General features: G+C 40.8%; 1 protein-coding gene across 1 annotated transcript in view; it reads right to left on the reverse strand.

Moving 5' to 3' along the window:
- The window catches only part of AMPH (amphiphysin), a 122,167-nt gene that overhangs the window by 6,391 nt on the left and 94,205 nt on the right, over window positions 1-21,571 (reverse strand). Inside the window, exons 14-21 of the mRNA XM_075022508.1 lie at window positions 18,527-18,550; window positions 17,107-17,130; window positions 16,316-16,816; window positions 14,434-14,466; window positions 12,965-13,015; window positions 10,788-10,904; window positions 4,414-4,470; window positions 217-360 (exon numbers count right to left, since the gene is read on the reverse strand). Of these exons, the coding sequence (XP_074878609.1) occupies window positions 217-360; window positions 4,414-4,470; window positions 10,788-10,904; window positions 12,965-13,015; window positions 14,434-14,466; window positions 16,316-16,816; window positions 17,107-17,130; window positions 18,527-18,550 (951 nt within the window). The remainder of the gene's footprint in view (window positions 1-216; window positions 361-4,413; window positions 4,471-10,787; window positions 10,905-12,964; window positions 13,016-14,433; window positions 14,467-16,315; window positions 16,817-17,106; window positions 17,131-18,526; window positions 18,551-21,571) is intronic.

The following is a 21,571-nucleotide window of genomic DNA, read 5'->3' on the forward strand; positions in this document are numbered from 1 at the left end:
CAAGCCCAAGGGAGCACAGGGGCACAAAGGCAGGCACAACCCAAATTAAGGACTCAGAAGAAAGGTGTGGGTCACTCCAGGGCTATCCCAGGAGAGCCTCAGCGTTGCTACTGGTTGGACCTGGGGGCACAGAGCTGCAGCAGCCTTGCCTTTCTCGGGCTGCTAAATCTGTCCTGATTCCCCTAACACACTCTCCCATGCACCGACATGAGTTACCTGAGACACGTCAGCCTCCTTTTCTTCTCCCTGAGGTTTGTCACCTTCAGCAACACCCTCCTGCTCAGTGGTAGCAGCACCAGCTCCTGCTGCCACAGCCGCACCGTCTTCTGCTGCCGCAGCCCCCTCGGTGACAGGTACCACCTACAAACAGGAGGGAGGGACCTTTCAGGATATGAGTTCTGGGTATCTGCTGGAGACACCATGAACCAGCCTCTGCTCTGCGACCTCCCTGGGTGGTGCCAACCCACAGCCTTGCTTTCCTTAGAGTTCCTCTTGATTTGTGGGGCAGAGCAGCACTGAGGGCAAGCTTGTGCAGGGAAGCTGATTAGCAGGTGGGAGACAGACATTCGTGAAACCTCACTAGGCACCACTTAGCAGAGTCCTCAGGTGTTACTAGTGGAGTAACAGTTTGCCAAGGCTCTAGTACATTTTCCTTCTCTTGCCTTCGAGCTGTATTGTGGAAGGAATTCACCACAGGTTTCTGCTGAGGAGGAGGAGCTTGCAAGCTGTCCAGGGGTCCACAGGACCCTGCTAGTGGAGTCTGTTCTTGGGAAGAGGCTCCAAGTGTTCTCTAGCTACCATCACCTATCTCTAGACCTTGGCTGGCTTCAAAATATTGCCTTAATTACATTCTAACTCCTTTCTAACAGAGAGAAATCGGGCTGTATCAGCAGAAGCAAATATATTTCTACAGCTGGATAAAGATCAGAAATCTTCAGATTTTGTCAGATATCAGAAAAAAAATATAACCATAAAGATCTATAGCTAGGTCAGCATTAAAAAAAAGAAACATACATAAAAGCCCCTTCAGTCCGGATATGACTGAACCATGTGTGATCAGTCCATGTTGAAAAGTTAATGCATATTTTGTTCCAGTTCTTGAAAGATGGATAGAAAAGCACCTGTCTATAGATCAATGTTGAATCCTTAATCCAGCAGAGACTGTTGTTGTAATTTATATATCACACTAACATTTGTATTGGTATATACTGGTATATGCTTACAGTAGCATATTGGATATATACTTACAGTGGATTAATCTTAACAGTTGGAAGGTGGAAGGTAAATGACAGAACTTATTCTGTTAATCCAATTAGCTTCAACATGTAATTTTTAATGTACAGCAGATAGCACAAGGATAAAGTAAAAACACTGAAGAAAAATTGTTTTCTAGGTACCAATGTCAAGCTACAATTAGCAGAAATATCTCTGATCTCCAGTTAACAGCCTGATGCTCTTTGTTTCCTCAGTTTGATGTTTCCTCCATGGGAAACCAAGCTAACTCAGCTATATGTACTCAACTTGAACTACCTGCAATTGTTCAGGGGCACTCTTGAGGCATTTTTTTTTTCTTTTTTCTAGCAATATCTAATTTTCAGCACTACTCCTATTCACTGCTATTAATTGATGTGCTAAAGAAATTCTTCTGGAGTCCCTGACGACACAAAATACTATAGGGTTTGTAGAAATCACTGGAGAAGCTTTAGTTTAAATTGAAAATGCTGCTGCTGAAGGATACCCTACCATAAAAACAAGTAACATCAAAAGACACGGACAGATGTTGACATCTTCTCCTGTGACTTGCAAGGCATGCAAGCCTGCCACTCATAGTATTACCAATTTTAGCAGTCTTGACCCATGAAGATACTCAAATAAATGATAAGTGTAAAAGCCCTGGAAGAGGCTAGTAGGAAAGAGGGTAACAGAGTGCATATCAGATTGATTTTATACCATGCACTTCTAACAGCATGCTGAAGAAATTGATCTTGCTGTCTGTTGATTAGGATCAACTCTTCTTTTCTATTTATTGGATTTGTATAGCCCATTTTATTTCACTACAGAGAAGAATACTAATTTACATGAATCAGCTTCCAAATGCTCCGCAGTGAAAGGGTGACGCTTTCACAGTCTGTAGCCATGAGTCACTGAATGTATACCACAGCTCACACTTGCATAATCATTTGTTATTGTGTCTTAAGAGTACAAAACCAATGCAAACTAGATGATTAAAAAAAGCTTTTACAAAAATGCATGTGAGGTAGCACAGAATGAACCTCACTATCAGCCTCAAATATATTTGATTAGTACAGAAAATAAAAAAAAAGAGGGAGGCTCATCCCATTGAATTCATACCCAGCTATGGGGAACCACATACTTGCAGATATAGTTACCTGTATTACCTTACTTCATATTGAAAACCAATCCTACAAATCTCTTCTCCATAGGTCATCAATAATATTAGACTGTCTAATAGTATTTCAAATTAGATCTATCTAGCAGTATTATTGAAATTTGGACAGTTGTCCCATTATACCAACCACACAGGGGACAAAGAACCGGTCACCCAGTATAATGAGGGCTGTGACAGAAGAACCACTTGACTGTTTTAATTGCAGCAGAAATGAATGCTTCTTCACCCAAGATGCAGCTGATTCACTCGGTTGCACTCTTGACTCTTTAACATTGCTGTCAGCTCAACACAATGCTACAGATTCGGCAGCAGCAAGAACGAGCCCAGGGAGAGCAGAAGGACAGGTACTGAGCCTGCTGCTGGGGGTCTGCCAGAGGGGCTCCCTGAGCTACTCCAGTTTTCCAGAGCTGAAGATCTCACCCCATGGCTGGATTTAGAAAAGGACTGGGTAATTTTTATGACAATTGATTATAATTGCAGGTAAGCTAGCTAATATATTGCCAAGAAGAACTAATCACCATGCTTTAGGGAATACATCAATTGCTTGCAAAGTCTTGGAAGACTTTTGGGGTAGTACTGAAGAATTTGTTATGCAAGTTACAGTATCAAAGGGATGACCGTCCACTGGAGGCCAGATAGCAGCTTAGCAAATAGCTTGACCCCTTATGGCAGCTCTTCTGCATGCAGTAATACTGCTATTTTAAACAGAACACAGAGTCAAACTCACCAGATAAGAGACCTCAACTTTATAAGGACAAGTGGTATTAGAAAAAAGCAGAAAAGATTTCAAAGACTTAGTCTTGGTGCTCACAGGATAGTGAGGAATTTCTTGCACTTTTCTTCTTGGACCAGACTTTTTAGGAATGACGAGCCAATGCTAGAGAAGCAACGCAACACTCTCTTGCACTGTGTCAAAACCAAGCTGGGCTTGATCTACCACTCCTGGCCTGTACCTTCTTGCTAGTGTAATGCCAAGGTTTTCTACGTGGATGTGGCAGCACTGGTGAGGAGTATCGCACCAGAGTCCCAAACTCGCTTCCATGGATATATCCTTGACTCTAGCAGACCTAATGCTGTTTTACAGCAGGGTAACAAACCCAAGCTTGGACACCCGGACTTAACATGTTCTGAAACCAAAGTGAATGAGACCAGTTCATGATCTTTTTGTATACATTGTGGCACCAAAATGAATAACAACAAAAAGGAGGTTGTGAGCACCTCGAGGTACAAATCCTAAGTGATTAATAACTAGAAGTTACAATCTCTTTCTCAGTCCCTACTTCTGTCCATGCATTTTGTATGTAGCCACTCCTCTTTTGCTGCTCTCTGTGGACATTTGAACACGTTATAGTTTCACTTTAGTATAGAAGGATTCAGGGTAAGTAGTTTTATCACCTCTGAAGATACATAAACAAAATACAGTCATTCGAGTCCACACATGCACAGCTTAAAATATGTCACTGACCTTTTCAGTTGCTTTGTAATTTGATTTTAACTGTATCTAACTTGATGCAGAATTTGTGCTTTAGCAAACAATTTGTAACATGATTATTTTCAAATATCTGTTTTAGTTCAGGGCATATTGTGCTTGGAAAAATAAATGAATAATCAATTATTTTTTTCTTTTTATAAAGGTGTTTGCAGGAAGGCTAGGCAAACAAATTTATGGAAAGTGTAAAAGCTACTGGGAATCTATGCAACATATTTCCAAATGTCAATAGAAACAGCATTATACCTCCTACCACGGAGCTGCTTTGTTTGCTGCCCTGATATTTATCACTCTATACTGCTGCAACAGGCAGTTTCTAAGGCATATCCTGCACTGAATGAGAGGTGCTCTGGTGTTAGAATATATACCGCAACTATAGGTATATCTGTACAGTGTTAGGATACCACAGCTAGGTCACAGTTGCATTGTATCAGCCTGCATATTGATGACGTGCAAATGACAAATATTGAAGATATTAAAGCACAACCACACTCTTGAGGCTGTTCGTATGTACCTCGCTTTCTTTCTCAGCAGCTCCAGTTGTCTCCTTATCCCCTGCCTCGACACTATCCTGTATGAAGAGGAAATATGGTCATCACCTTACTCATGTTGAGGCAATGGCTGCAGAGAAATTGGTATTAATCACACTTAATGGAAGCACGGCATGTATGGGATGCAATGAATGAAATGAATGGCTAGAACTAAATGGGATAGTACATAGCAAGCAGGAAGATTCTTGCTGCCACATATAATCTGAAATAAAAGCAGTTATAGGCTAAAAACCAACACATAAAACCTTTTACATATGTCATCATCATCACACAGTAAATGCTAAGGACAATTTTATCTACTCTTATTATCAGTATTCTCATAATAGCACCAGCGTTGAAGAATTTTTTAGTAAGCAACCCACAACACTGCTGACCTTGCAGTTTCCAGCAAGCTCAGATTTCTCCCACCCAAGACTTAAACTGTTCCCATTATAACCTGCTGCTGCCTCTGCAATTCACCAGCGTTTCAAGGTAAACTTTCTAAAACACTTACTTCTTCCACCCAAGCTGGGACTGCAACTAATTTAAAGGGGCTGTTCAAAAGAGGTGGGTCACAAAGTTCATAATTTTTTTGCAGAATCACCTTTCTCTACATCCATATTTAGTGGCACATGCAGCAGGTGCCTGACATTTCAAAAATTAGACATGTGTCAGTGGTTTTCCAAATCAGACACCCATTTAGGTGTTCAAGGGATCGAATGCACTGAACAGTAGTGGGTTCCCCCCAAATAGTACTTTTGACAGCACAGATGCCATTTAACACTAGGTCCTTTTCTACAGAAGGTCAAGAGTCAAAATCGCTAACATTCAGGCCTGGTTTGAAACAGTTGGAAGTGCTTTTTTTCTGTTCAGGTTTGACTCCCAGCACACACAGGCTATTTCTAAAGACACTCTGCTGAGGACAAGAAAATCAAAGCCTTGTTATGGAAATCCACTTTGCTAATAAATTTTGAGGCTGCTTTGCAAACACAGGTAGGTCAGATTTTTCAAAAGAGTTGTAAGGGTGAAGACAATTTATGCAGACCTATGTGAGGGCATGGTAGATTGGACCGTCCACTTCAGCACTCAGAAATGAGGAGACCTCAAGTACTCAGGCTCCAGCTAACTGCCTTCACATGCCCACAGCTGTCACCCCAAAACTTCTACAAGTTTCAGCTAAAATGGCTGCAAGTTTCTTTTTTAATAAAAAGATGCTGAGTTATATCCAAACTCATGTTTTTTCTAATTTAATCTTCTAGTATTGCCTGCAGTCACCTCATAAGCCCCAAACATGTCCAGATGCCAGGGCAAGGCAGCTGCTGACAGCAGCGTTACCATGGAAACCTCTCACAGCTTTAGCCCCTTAAAATTACAGTGTTATATAACCTTTTTCTAAATGATTAATTCTTCCTTTTTTTTTTTTTTTTTGGAAGCTGCCAAGCCTCTGCCATGGAGTCCTCAATTTTATAGTATATTTGAGGAGACTGTGGAGGGTCTTAAATAGAAAAAACAAATATCAACAGCAAAATATAATTATTTCTTACTCTGGCAATGCATGCATGAACACAGCCACCCAGAGAAGTCTCACTTTTTTTGTGTTTTGTTTTTTTTTTTTTTTACAGAAGAGATGTACACAAATGTTTCTGTTGCCCATAAAAGCCTTCTGTCCAACTGCAAGTCGGTAGATAGATGCCTTCCCTACTTTTACTATTAAAAAGTGCTGAATTTCTGCCATCAGCTGTATTTACAAGTCAATCTGCCTTCACAAATGAGCATCATCCTGCACTTTATAGTCAGGAAAGCACCAGCCGCTGCCCTTCTTTTAATAATACCCTGGCAATGTTCTCTGGAAAGAATCCTATCAGCCCAGCTTTGGGCCTCTTTGCAGAAGAATCTAATATATACATATACATATTTTTAAATGAGTGGTTTTTTCCAGAGTAACTGAAAACACAGTTCTGGTGGGAAAGGGGAAAGTAAGGAGAGTTCCCCTTGCTTCCCAAGCTAATTTGACTATTGTGCACTAGTCAAATTAGTAGCATTTTGCTTTTGCTTTTTTGATTAGCTGGAAGTTGTGATTTTGTGGATGGGAGGTTTGAGAAGAAAGGCACGGTAGCATGAACTGTACCATTTTTAGGGCATGAAAGCCTAGTAAAAAGGATGACTGAAATAACATCTGAGTAAAGTAACACCCTGGTTCAATAAACAGAGAAAAATCTGCTTCTGCAGACTTCAACAGAATGACACTATTCTACATCAGTTCTCCCCCGTATACAAGAGCCATATATTTTTAACAGCCTCATGCTCCAACTTTGCACCTGCACTTAGCCACACACTCAGAATTTGGACACAGTTGACCGCTCTTCTCTATCTAACCATTGTATTGCTCTCCCAAATGATATGCTCCGCCATTTGGGCACTGTGAATTGTACCTACAGTGGGATTCAACCATTATTAGATACCCTCAAAGCTGCAGGCTGTTTCCTGGCCTCTGCTGTACTTGCTCAGTGTCTGCAAAGAGCTTACCAGGAGGTAGTTTCATATATGCTTATACACAGCTTTGAAAACCACAGTATTTAGCTGAGTGTCTGACTGCTTTAATGTGAGAACTTCAGAGTCCAGGCACGCATCAGACCCAAAGCACTGAAAGCCTCTTTCCAAACTAATGAGCATAACAGAAGTCAAAAAGCTGATCTCTGAGTAGTGCTCTCAACTCCAAGTGCTATGTCTCACATGTAGCAGAAGAGGAAAGGGAAATAACAAGATTTCATAAACTTTCACTTTATTATAATGTCCTCACGTCATCTTTGAATGTGAAAAATTGATGTGTGATCCCCAAACAGGATCAACTGTTAAGAGCTACTAATAAAAATTTCATTTGTTCTGTGGCATTTGAGACCTGAAGGACCCAGACAAAAAAATGTAATGAGATCCCAGGCAGCAATTCTGACGAGCTCTTGTAATGAAGTCTTGGCAATCTTGTTCAGGCAGACTACGAAACAGCAAGTAACTGAATCCAAAAATCCCTGAGTGGCAAGTGGTACTCTATCCCCTGGACCATTCTCTCCTTAATTTAAATGAAAACCCTACCAGAAAATTTACTGCAAAGCTCCTACAATGAAGAATGCATGCCATAAATTTTCTGGATTAATGGGATGTGACAGGAAACTTACCACAGAAAAAGGAAACTGATTAGTGGCTGTCACTCCAAACTGGAAGCTACTAAACTTGATAAAAGATTCCCAATAAGAAAGTATCTATCAATATTTTACAACTCCACTTCTAAAGTAAACTGCCACTCATAAAGCAAACGAATGCAGAACTGCTGTCGAGAAATGACATGTTTTCATCTCTTGCAACTCAGTGTACTTTTCCTTAGCTTTGATCATATTTGTCATTAATCCTAATCTTCAAAACTCTTCTTTGCAAGTCCTGGAAAGCCCTTCCTGAAATAACAACCCCTCAGAGCCTAATGCAGAATGACTCAAATTCAGAAATTTTTAAAATCAACACTTCTGGCTTATTTTCCCAAATCAGCAAGGACAACTTCATATTCAAAAAGCAACAAAGCACAAACCTCATCAAAACTGTCTAACTTCTATTTAATGCCTACGGTCTTCCTCCCACATTGCTCTTAAATTGCCTGGCTCTTGCACTGTGTTTCTCTCTGCCTCTCTCCCAACAGCTCTGCAGTCCTGTGCCTTGGCTAGAGTAGCTGCTGACAGACTGTGGACCCAGAGCGTCTCATGGACGGTCAGGCAGCAAACCAGATCATCTAAAAAGGTTGCGCCGGCCAGCGAGCAGATGCGTGGTGCTGCAGCCACAGCCTGTCATTTAATTAGCACTTAAGACATGCAACAGGCTTCAGAGCATTGCTTTGTCTTAGTGCATGACAAAAAGGAGCTGGCTTCCTTTTAGAAAAATGGTGAACTTCTTTTACAATTTTTTTTCTTCATTAAATCCTTCCAGATAATCAAAATAAAACCATACTTTCAGCTTCATTAATATCTGTTCTCCCACATTATTCCCTGCCATTGACTCATGGGAAGAGGAGAGCTCCAGACCAATGACTGATTTCCCATTCCTCCTCCCTCCATCTTCCCTCCCTCCTTCTTTATTCCAAACTATCAAATTTACTCTGACTAGACATGAGGCATTCTGGACAAGAGTTTGACAAAACGATGTGCCTCAGACAGGCAATTTCATTCTTTGCCCTACCATAGAGCTGACAAGTTATTACTGTGATTTATATCAACTGAAAAGAAAACACACAGGAGGGGGAGAGCCTGGTCTTCACGGACTGTGGGGCTTCCTTCATTCAGTTATGTTATTGGAAGGGGATGATCCTCAAGTTATTTGCTCCAGTGTGTACCATGGAACCAAAAAAACTGAATTATAAAAAAAAGAAATAAATACTCAAAATTCATGCAAGTGTAATCAGAATTAAACCCTAAACATAGTTCTGGGGAACACATCAGGACTGCTTCCCTTCATAGCTGCAATGCTGCTACGAGTCCACGAAGAATGGGAAGGGTTGAACAGAGACAGGCATTATCTTCCCTTTCCCTCAAAGACCTCCAGAACAGCCTAACCAGCACTGCCCCCCTTTCCTTCTGCAATAGATTATTTTTCCTGTCTTAGGAAGATGGGAGCAAGGGAAGAATGAATTAGGCAGGTGCTACAGTTAAAGTTCAACCTGCCTCTTTGTATCATTTGTGCTGGATACCACTTTTTAATCCCATGGTACAGACAGCTGGAACCACCCAGGCAAACTCATCAATTCATCTTTAAGAAAGGCTTTAATAAACTACATTTGTACTCCAGAGCCTTGCACACCAACACTAGCACTTCCTTCTTTCTGCTGAAGACAGTTTGCTTAGTATCACCTGTGGCTTTTGCATGGGTCTAACACAGCCAGCAGATAACCAGCCTGTCCTCGGTGAGTAGAGCTAGTTGGCCTAATGCTACCCTCCTAAATTAATGACACTACTCAATCTGGAGTCAGCAATAAATGTCACCATTAGGCTTGTAGTCTCTGAGCCACTGCCATTAATGAAAATGTTAAACAAGATCAGCTCCGGAGATAGATCCATGAGACGCTACAGTAGCTGCATATCTGGTAAGTCTTCTGTCCATGCTCTGCACTGTCACATCTATAGGTGCCACTTCTTCAGCTAATTTGCATCTACATAAGCTTAGTATTGCTTCCCATGGGGCAGTGTATCAAATGCTTACTGAGAAGCACCTAATTTTATGATGAATTGGGTATCACCATCCCTACTTAGCAGATGAAGATACACAGAGACTCACTCAAGGCCAAGAGCAGTTCAGCAAGCTGAACCTTGTTCTTCTGGGAACACTCGCGGCACCAAACTGTACTGATGGTCAAAAAGCACAGCTGTACAGCTTCCACTGGCTTCTGTGGCAGAGGAACCAACCCACAAAACTACCCCTTTTTCTGTCCAGTTTTTTAGTAGTAATCTGTATATTCTAATAGTGACAAACATTCATTAGAGACTTCGAACATGACCCTGTCTCGAGGAAAGCATGAAAACTGTTGGTCTACAAAAACAGATGCATTTTTCCTCCAGGGTTTCTTAGCCTGTGGGTATCGCCCACCATCAAGACCTTCTGACAGTAGTATGTAGAAGAGGAACCTCTGTTGGATAAAAAGGATATTCACTGAGATACCTGTTATAAAAAGGGATGCTAGTCAGCAGAAAAGCCCCACACATACTGTCTCAGACCACCTCTTAATTTGTAGTGATATCAGGTGCCCTTCTTTGTTCTTCTTGCAGAGCTATTATTTCTTCTCCTGCCACTGTTTCCTGAATGCTGACATGTAAAAATCTCCAAACTGGTGCTTGAAGTTCCCTCTTCAGCTCATGGCTGGCTTCTAAAACCACGAGCCTTGTAGACATTTATATATTATATTATATGCACACACTTTTTTTTCTGGTATTTTCGTGCTCTAGCAAGGGCCATACAAGATGTACATTGGCTTAGTGCTTACAGCTCAGCTTGAAATGAAATGAGAAAACTGCTAATAAGGTCATTTAGAAACGGCATCAGTTCTTTCCCCTTCTGAAGTTCACCTGGAATCAAACAAGCTGTGAAACTACAATCACTCAGCTGAACTTCAGTCTAAAATGCCAAACATAAGAGGAATGACATTTTAGGGCTGAAAGGAGGACATGTGCTGGAGAGACATGCTGTGACACAGTTGGGTGCTGGGGAAACCAGCCATGGAGGGATGGTGATGATGGAAAGGATGGCTGAAACACAGCAGGCACATTCACCATGACAAAAGGGGGCTTGGATGAGGTCCGGGAGGTGGCATGGGGGACAGGTCACTCACCGCAGCCTGCTCTGCTGGCTCAGCAGGCTCAGCAGGGACGGCCTCCTTTTCCACAACAGCAGCAGCAGGGGTTTCCTCGACCTTGGGTTCCCCAGGTGGAGCTTCTTCAGCCTCAGTCTTTTGTTTTATTGATTTTTAAGTAGACAGTGGAAAAATTGTTGAGGAGCGCATGATAGTGGGGAGGGAGGAGGGAGACGGGAACTGTGCCTGGCACAGTGCTGCTTCAGGGTCAATCTTGCTGGGCTTTGCCAGGGAGAGAACAGCAGTGCTTGGCCTTAGAGCATCTAAAGGGCATTTTCATCCTCAGTGTTCTATGTGTAAACTGAGCCAGTCCTACATCCCTCCCTCACAAGGAAAGAAAGCATCAGCTTCCTGAGCTACAGAAAGGGGTGATGGAAGTAGGGGGAAGGCACTCAGTTTGCTCAGAAATACTCCAGAAACTGATAGCAAGGCCGGGAGTTGAAACTGGCACTCATGTGTACCAACCCTAAGCTTCAAATACGAGTTTTTTAAAATTATCCCCATTCCCTAGTTCTGTCTGTTCTCAGACAATATCGTCCCTTCTCCAGTGAAGGTAGAGAAGCAATTAGTAGAGACTCAAACAGTTTTTGTAAGCACAAGGGCAACCACTGACTACTTGAATTCTGGCAGTGTGAAAATCATCCCTGCTTTCTTATCAAAACACATTCCCTCTTGAGCTCTCAATCACCTATAAGGCATCCATTTATCAACCCACTGTTGGAATTTCCACCCTTTTAAATTCTGGCCTAAGCTTGCTTTTTAGCAAGAGGATCTAGTAAATATCACCAGCCCTGCAACACATTCAGTCCTGTGGCAAAACAGCTCACAGCTGAAGTGCGATCTCCAATAGAGACATCACTTTTCAAATACACATGCGTACAAGGGGAGAGCTGCAAGCTGTGCTCAGCATATTCCATTTATAAGATGGCTGACTCAACCAGATAAAATAACCCCAGTAGATTAATTTGCCACAAACAAATTGCTCAGCATAATATGAAGCTCAAAAACTATTTAGCTGCTTTGCAGTTGATAACAAGCAGCTGTCTAGGTGGTCTCCTGTGATGAAGAGATGGCTTCCATGAAATTCTTAAAGATACTAAAATCCTCTCTTCCCTGAAATTTTTCATGAAAAACCCATAGCTCTCACTCCTTTTCTCACATACTCCTTAAGCAGACCAAACGAGGTACAGAGAAGTCTGCCTAAGCAAGACCTTCAGGATTTGGCATAGCATAGAGAAACACTCATTTTATTATACCATGCTGTGCAGAAATCTCTCTGTATACTGTGTTAATGCCAGCTCTAGGGAATTTCACAAAGAAAAAACAGGACTGGAATGAGAAACACAAAGTAGATTTATCCCAGGTAAGATGACTAATTAGTTTCCTGAGGTTTAATGCTGGAAGAAACTTCCAGGCTTAAAATCACAGGTAACATGTTATAACGCAGATTGCATTGAAGTGCTTCAAGTCACTTGTTGACAAGCAGTCTTCAGACTAGTTACCACATTTCAGCTACAAGTAAAAATACTCTCACCGTATTCAATAACCATTATGAACACAAGCACCACCAGAGGCATTATACAAAAGCCACATTAAATAAAACTGAGTATCACCCTGCTGCTATTAAGTAGCTATAGCACTCACCCAGCAATGCTACTGTTCCACTTCCTTACTCCAGGCTAACCAAAGACTGTAACAGAAACTAAGAAACTGCCCAAGTATGATCACTTCCAAAAAGATTCTCCACTCCATAGAAGTAGACTGTGCCTACTATTAATATGTGGAGAGTGGATAAAACTACAGCAATATTGGAGACATTATGTACTATCACCTGCTTGCTGTACACTGGACCACAGTACCCATACTTGTCATTTCTTAAATGCAAAAAATGAACAAACTGTTTGACTATACTTTTGAAAAGTAAACATATCTTAGAATATCCTGGTTTTCTTCTGTTTCTCTGTGCTATCCTTGTGAAGGACTGTTTCAGTGAGTAAAGATTTACAACTACAATGATATCACGCACCAACTCCTCCAGGTTAATGTTTTGTGATTTAGAGGATGGAAAATACAAAAAAGGAGAAAATATTTTTGCATAAAGGAAAAAGGGTGCCATTTTTTACAAGGCATTTAAAAAGGAAGCAAAAGCCACTCACCAAAGGCTCTGTCACATTCTCATTTGATTGCACTGTAAATGCAGAGGTATCCTAGGTATAGAAATGAAAAACAGTGATGCAAAAATATTTGAGATGGGATGTTTGCAGGTGTCTATCAAAGACCTGATTTTTTAAATGGTTTATTCAGGTAAAGTCATAAGTAAATTCACATAGAATAAGATGACAAATAGATAATCTAAATCGATATTAATAATAATAATTATTAGTTAAGCCCTATTAATATTAAAGACGTTCCCTTTTCAATTATATATTTTACGCTTCTAAACTGTGCAATGCTATTAAAGGCAGTGAAAAACCTTTCATTAAATACATGTGAATGGCAAGGACTTTGTTTCAGGCACAATGCACTTCTAACTTGTGAAACTCAGAATCTTTTTTGCAGACTACACGTGCCTGCGCCTGAGGAGCACACTAGCTCTAAGCTACCCTCACATCCTTTTGATTCTGGGCTTTTATTTGAGTAGTAACTGTAGTAATTACGGATACAAAATTTTACCTGCATTAAGAAGGTACAAAAATGGAGATGTTTTCCAACGTCTTACTCATTCAGAACCAATTAATTTGCAAAATATTGATGGGCCAAATCCTTTTCCTACTGCAGTGGGGGCATCACCGTTTGATTTCCTCAGGGCAAACATTTTGCCTTAATTGTTAGAGGTGGTAGCCTTATGGTTTGCCCCTTCCTTCTGGATCCTTTACTAACTTAAACATCCTGGAGCAGAATGGTTAAGCATTGGAAGACTCATTTCCGTCCTTGTATAAGCCCAGCCTTTTTTGGGTGCTTTTAAAAAATGGTGTACAGGGTGAGCTGTGGATGAGCCATTCTCTAAAAGGATGCTGGAAATTAATAAGGCCCCAGATTATCCACCTGAAATCTGGGATCTTGGCACAGCCCTGGAATTTGAAAGCATAAATGTGGTATCTTCGTGCACTGTATCTCTGTGATGCCTGACACAGAGTCTCACCATCAGCACAGCAGCAAACAAATAATTTTGGTTTAACTTCCAGATTAAAATATATCTTAAATGAAAATAGAGATGCAGAAACAAATGAAACTCATTTTATATATACACACACAGAGTCACTGAAAGTATGTGAAACTGAGGAAACCATGCTTTACAGGATTTTGGGATTTTGAGAAAAATCCGCAAAAGAGCACAATAACAAAGCTAAACCAGTCCTTTTAGGAGGAAAAAATCAATTCCACTAAGGTAGTCGGATTTTTGCTATTAAATTCAGTCAGGCCAAGAGTACCAAGACTATTAGTATCATTATAGTAACATCCAGGAATAATTTCTGAGAACAGACAAGGTTTGGATTTGAGTCAGTATGATTGTTGTGCAGCTCGTCTGTCGAACAGATTTCCTGAAATTGTACAGCCAGTCCTAATCCATTCCTAACAGCACAGAAAAAAAAAAAAATAATCTCAAAACATGTTTATTTCTTACCTGTGCAAATCCATTAAATGCTGTGCTGGATGCCTAAGTAGAAGTGAAGATCAGAACAAATTATCATCTGTTCACTAAATCAGAACACGAGTCAAAACATTTTTATTTGCAAAATAAAAATGTAGGCCAGACATTAAAAAATAAAAAAAAAATAAAATGAAGGGTAAGGCAGCAAGAAATTTGACAACAGTGCTATTTGATAAGAGGTAACACAGGCTTATAGAAAACAACAAAACCAAAAAGTAGAGTAACTGAAGTATTTTTATAAAATAATAATAATAATAATAATAATAAAAAAGACTAGGTGCATTTAAAGTTATACATATAAAACACAAAACCTGCAAGACACAACGTGCCTTCACAGTTCAAAGCTTCATTCACTGTTTTGAAACGCATTTTTGTCAGCCTGCTTCATTACACGGCTGAAGGGCACCACACTATGAACAGTTGCATGGCAATTTTTCAAAAAAAGAATAGCACGGGCTTAGGAGAGGCAGTGGGAAACACACAAACGGATTGTTTTTAAACGACAAGGTTATGCATGGCCTAAGGAACTCTTTGTCTAGACTAGGCTACACACTGGGGTAGGTACCTCTTCTTTATCAGCCTCAATTTCCTGGTACAACAATCCATATCTCCGGTTAGCAATTTCATCTTCAGATAAATCTGAGTTGTTGGTCTCATTGTCTTTAGGACTAGTTGAACTCTCGGTGCTAGCATTTCTGGAATTTCCCATTTGAAACAGAGCCAAGGGTCTAGCTATCTCCTTGCTCGGTCCAGGATTGCTAATGCCTGCCTGCTCCCCAGGCAAGCCTTGTTTTACTGGTGCCTCCTGACTTCTATTGCTTGTGCTCGCACCTACTTCTCCCCAGCTGTTATCAGTCCCTCCTAGGTCTTGTGTAGACCATTTATCACTAATGCCTAACCAAACATTTTCCATGTTACCTTCCTCTGAGTCTTGCTGCTTGGGGAAAAAGGGCCAATTATCCAGTCCATTGGCTTGGCCATCTGACAGATTAGAAAAACCCCAGGAATCATTAGTAACTGTTGGATCCCAGTTTGCCAGCCAGGGGTCTGTTTCCAAGGCTTCAGGAACACCACTGCTACTAGGATGCTCTTCAGCGACTGCTGCTGCTGCCCTACCTGTCATTTGGTCTTCTGCATTATCTAGGCAAGGACTACCACAGCTTGTGCTAGCAGCATCAGCTGTCTCAGGCAGCAATGCCCACTCTTTTTCAGCAGCAGCTTGACCTTCAGCAGCAGCACTACCATTTGGGAGGAGGCTGATGCTACTGTCTTCAGTTCCTTTACCAGACTCTTCTGCACTGAATAATCCAGCATCACACAGAACATTTCCAGTATCTGTAGGATCCTTTTCTGTGTGGTCAGTTACCTCTAGGTCAACATGGGCTGTCATGTTTATACACTCCATGGATGTACTCTCTCCAGTACCGCTGTCAGTTTGGTCTAAGCCATCCTCAAATGTCCTTTCATGGTCCTGATCCCAGATACCAAAGACTCTCTCAGGTTCAGCGCCAGTGCTTTCTATAGTTTTACAGTTGTCCACTACTATTTTGTCCCCACCTTCCAGCCCTGTGGTCAACAATGGTATTTCTCCATCTGTCTCCTCAGTGACATTGACCCATTTGAATTCTTCTTCCCTAGGGTTTTCTACATTAGCACCACTAGCTCTCCCAGTATCCCCATCATTATCTTCCAACTCATGTAAATTTTCGACCTCTGTGCTGACTAATTTTTGAAGATCTGATTTTGCTATACCCTTATGAAGTTCTGCCTCACTGTTTCCTTTGGTTTCACAACCTTGCTCTTCCAGTTCCTCTGTACCTTCTACCTCCTTGTAGTTAACAGCTCTGGTCTCTACCTTTTCACTTGGCTTGACACCTGCCCACTCGTCTTCCTCCCGCTCTTCCTCTGCCTTTTGCACATCACATGGGAGGGGTTCATCCAACAAGCTATCAGTTCCCAGGATGGGCGTCTCAAAACTGGTTCTGTTCTCTAAAGGCTGATTTGTCACCACATCTTCCCATGGGACATTTTTGGCATCCAACTGGTCCTCCAGTGAAGTCCTCTGGTTTTCATTTACAGAAGCTGACCCTGGTGCAGCATCCTCCTGCTCACCTACAGCAGGCCAAACACTAGCAGGCAGAGTACCCGTGGATTCGCTTGAGGTTTGCTCTGCCACAGGGAAAAGCAAAGAACCACCTGCAGCAATTTCCTGGCTGACACTGGGTGTGCTAACATCTAGGCCCCAGTTGAGTGAACCTAGATCAGTTTGAGATCTGTTAGTATCTTCTGATGACCCACTGTTTGGGGTTTCCTCCATGACCAGGTTACACAGGGAAAGACTTTTTGAAGAATCAGGCTTTAAGCAGACAGAAAAGCAAAGAAAAAACACAAGATGAAAAAGATAAAGGAGGACTTGATGACAAAACACAAAATTTATATTTTACTAGAGCAATTTTAATTTAAAGAATGAAAGTGACTAAATTAAGCTGTTTAAGGAAAAGCTATGTGGTTTGCAACATTTGGAGGCAATAGATTGCAATGTAAAAGAGCAGCACTGATAGACAAAACCAGAAAACTACATATTACACCACACTGATTAAAGCATGTCTCTAGAGTGGTTGTGATTTTGGGGGGAGGTTTGCTTACCGGCTGCACCAATTCGCTGCTTGTCTGTATAGAAGAAAATCAAACTTATAAAATACAGAAAAGAATAACATGATGTACTTTGTTAGAGCAGCATCTTATTAATTAGCAGTACTTTAACCAGCAGCAGTTACCAAACTGGTGTGGGGAAGGAACGGCGGGTCCTCTCCTGCCGCTCCACAAGAAGACTAATCCCAGGCCCCTGAATTTAAGCCATGCTTCCAGCCTCTGCATTATATTATAAAAGAAGTTCTACATGTATGTTGAATAATTATCACACTTTGCTTTCCTCTGCAAGCCACTGACATTTTTATTGCAGGAACCTTATTACATCTCAGTTGAAAAGAGGGGTTGCTCTGGGAGATGGTGACCAAGGTAGGAAAGAGCACAAGTGGCAGTGGGGCTTACTTGTATTTAGCTGTGAAGCTCACTACTTTATTTTTTTTTAAACTACAGCAAAGAGGAAAATAATTATAATACAGAACACATATATAATATTAACAAGCTATAAATAAAACTGTGCAAAAGGAAGACTGATAAAGCTATCTAAGTTTAGAGCAATAAATTCAAAACATTTCTGGGATATTTTAGATGGTCTAGATATTGGCAGCCTTGAAATTTTGGCTAGCCTACATACATGACTGTTTTTTCAGGCTTTTTTAACCTTTCCCAATAGAAAGAGATGAGCATTTAATATACATCACATATGCCATGTGTTGACAAAACAGTGCTGCAAATCTAAATGCACGAGAAGCATCCACAGATTTCTGTGCTGGCTGAAGCTGCAAAAGGTCAAAAATTAGCATACCAGGCTCAACGTCACATCAGCTCAGCTATCTCCATGACATAGAGTCAAAAGAAAGCTCACAAAAATGAGTTATTTTCTTCCTGCAGATCATTGTATTTGATTTGGCACCAGGATGAAGAAGAAAGTTTTCATGCAGTTTCCTAAAATAGCAGCTTCTTTTGTGAATAACTCCAGTCCACTGTATGCCCACAGAGACAATCCTCTCTTCACTCATTAATTTTGAGAAAATGGTTGTCCACTGGGTTAAAGTCCTGAGGAACTACACTTTCAGATAATTAAAACAGGTGACTAGCATCCATTCCTACCCTCTTATAGCTGTAATCCAGGCAGGCATAAGAATAAAAGCAACACACACTTAGCTATAATGTTTGTGAATCTTATTAGCCTAGATTTCTGACATCATTTAGGTTTTGTAGGCCAAGCAATAGAGATTATTTTTTGTTGGTGGTGGTTTCAAAAGATCCCCAGTGGCTTCATATACTTGAAAGTGTTTGTCATGGTCTGTAAATTCTTTATCTTGGCTTTTGGTAAAAGCACTGTAAATCTGAGTTTATGGTGTTACAAAATCAGAACCACAGAAACATCCCAATTCACAATGATAAATGTCAGGCTTACCGTCCATAGATCCCATGGCAATGTCTGAAAAAAGAGCGGAAAGAAGAGGATCTTAGAAAAACACTGTTCATATACTGTATGTTCAACATGCTACATAACTGTGTGCATTAACTAACAAGAGAAAACTTATTTATATGCATATTTATAATACATATATAATTTATTTATTAGTGCATGTGTGTTGGGGCGGGTACATATCTGCATAATATGCTTTTTGGTTAAATAGGATGGGCAGTATGCAATGGATTGTGGCATTTCCTACTTCAAAGCATTTGCTGCTTTCCAGCAAACTCACACCGCCACGTACTTGAGTAACAGCCAGATTCTGAGCTGGTGACTTTCAACAGGTACAGGAGTGTCTGCAACGTGTAAGCCTTAAAAAGCTTACATAGGTCAGGTTTTTTAGCCTATTAAAAAATGATTGAGCTATCCACTGAGAACAAGTGGGTTTTCTCATAACTGACACCAGAAAGGAAAATGGCATGCTTTTGGGGAAAGAAAACAAGAAAGTTGTTTTCATTTTCTTGTCCAGTCTGTTAAGTAATAAATGTTAATGAACTCTCAGCAGAAGAGCTGAATGGACAGATGAAAGAAAAACAGCAGACTTCATGACTACCACATGAGAAGGAACTCTGCTGGTTAGTCCCAAAAGCTGTCTGAGATGCTGCAAAACATATCTACTATATTCACACCTAGGTTAAAGTCCATGAAAAACAAAACCTAAAGATGTTCATAAAGTAAAATGTAAAACTGTTCCTGAAATATTTGCAAATGTTAAATGTGACATCTAACATTTGCCTGAGAGAAAGGATTGCTGCATTTAGCTTCTTTTCTTGCCTGCTTCTTATTTTATAAGGACAGAATGGGTCTCTGAGCAACTTCTGCTTTGACAAAAAAAAGACACAGTAATAACTCACTACTCAGATTTACAGCAAATCAACATCAACAGCCATTCTTCAATCAGTTTAATTTGGTTTAAGTCCAGGTACATGCTTCTTCTGTGGACGTAATTCACAAGTGCACCTGTTTACTCTGCTGTAACATTATTAGCTGAACATTCAAGCTTTAAGGAAAAAATGATAGGTCTGTTCTTACGGTGCTAACTGGTATCAACCCTAGATGTCCTACTGACTTCCATGGAAGGAAAGATTGCTCATTTTTCATTTTTTTGTTTTCCCTTCATTGCTCATGAGACATTGAGCATGAGGGTGAAGGAACAAACTGAGGGAAAGGTGAGACAGACCACAGCTAGTAAAAGGAGGTGAGGGCCAGGCATGTTTAGAAAGGTCACTTCTGAAGCAGCCATAGAAACAGAAAAGCAAGTGAGGAAGGGTAGACCAGGGCTCACTTACTGTGGTCTGATCACCCTGGCAGAGCAGTGGAGGGAGGTAATTAATTAAATGATCAATAGGGAAGTCACGCCACATCTCCTGAGGCATCATGGCACAGATGACTACTATCTTCACGTCACTACTTCAGCAGTTTGCTGAGGGGAAAATATCCATGACTGAGGCAAAAACTATACACGTATAGAAATACCACTTAAGGCCCTCATCTTAATCTCCCTGCAAGGTAGCACAGGGCTCTCCAAAGACTGTCTATGCTGTCACAGCAATGACCCTGCCACATACAGTGAGGCCAAGACCCAGACTCAGGACTGTCTTCCCTTCTTCTAAAAATACTGTGGTCTGACTCATCCACACTCTTGTGAATGTGGACCATCCTTTCTCATATACATATGTTGGGAGGAAAAGTGAAAGGAGAGGAGAGACTGAAGGTGCTCAATGAATGCTTCCTACTCACCTAGATGAGAACTTACAATGTACTTTTCTACATGGAATTATATTCTGTATTTCATGATACTGTTGAATCTAAACCAACTCTTTTTCACTAAACTAATAAACTCTTCTACAATCTGTACAATATGATGTCAGGACAAATGTGCTCTGTCACAAAAGTTAAATGTCTTTGGTTTAATGATCCCACTGCTCTAATCAGCATTATTACAAGACAAGCTGAAAGGGTAGAGTTAGGAATGTCACAGCTAGAGTTTTCTGTCACTGCTGAATGCCAAGGAATTTCTTGCCCCTTTGCCTTCCCCTTCCTCTTCCCTGTTCAGAGGGAGCAAGAAAAATAACAAGTAAGATGCACAAAGCCTCTGCTATAATTAGACAATTCTCCTAGCAATTCATTTCACAATGAAAAATTTCAGCTAACGTTCTCAGTGCTGACAATACACTGTTTTTCTGACAGTGCATAATGCATCAGAAATCACTACAGATCTCATTATATAACTAGGACTGCACACCAAATAAGAAATTAACTGAGGAAGAGATCAGCAGAGAACCAGGACTATCTCAGCCTTAAAACTTCTTTGTCTTCTCACTCCTTTCCCAGAGCTACATTCCTGAACAGCTGATTAGTCTTCTCATGTCTCACAGTACAAGCCAGGTTAGTGATAGCCACAGGGATAATAGGTTTTGCTAACAGTGTGTTAATATTGTTTCCTTCTTTGTGTACAACACAGAGCTACAGCTCTGCTGGCCAGGAGAACTTCCCTACTGTACTATCAGCGCTATGTGTAGTGAGGGCAAGTTCTGGATCTTAAAATAGCAGGTCTCCTAGAGTAAGTAAATGAAAATCAGCAATTTGATATATCAGCCTTTTTTTTTTCCTTTTCCTTTTCTTCTATTTTTCATATTGCTGCAAGAAACTACCATGGCAAATACTACCATAGAATGCAGAATTTCTTTAACACAACATCCCGCAAGGAAACATCCTATTCCATCCTCTCATTTTCCTTGAGGTTAGGTCTAAAATAGATTTACAAAAGCAAAACCACTCAGATCATATCCACTGCTTGGTACAGAAACTCCATCACAGCAAAGCAATCACATGCTAACTCCACGAGACCTAGGTCCCCTGAGGCATCTTTCCAGACATGAAGAGTCAAAGCCAGGTCAGAAAAATTGTCAAAAAAACAGGCGCTGGAGAATTATAATGTTGGCACTAAGAGTTATTCTAAAGACGGAAAATAATGGCATG

The sequence above is a fragment of the Buteo buteo genome, chromosome 2 (assembly GCF_964188355.1).
Source record: "Buteo buteo chromosome 2, bButBut1.hap1.1, whole genome shotgun sequence".
Classification (NCBI taxonomy): Eukaryota; Metazoa; Chordata; class Aves; order Accipitriformes; family Accipitridae; genus Buteo; species Buteo buteo.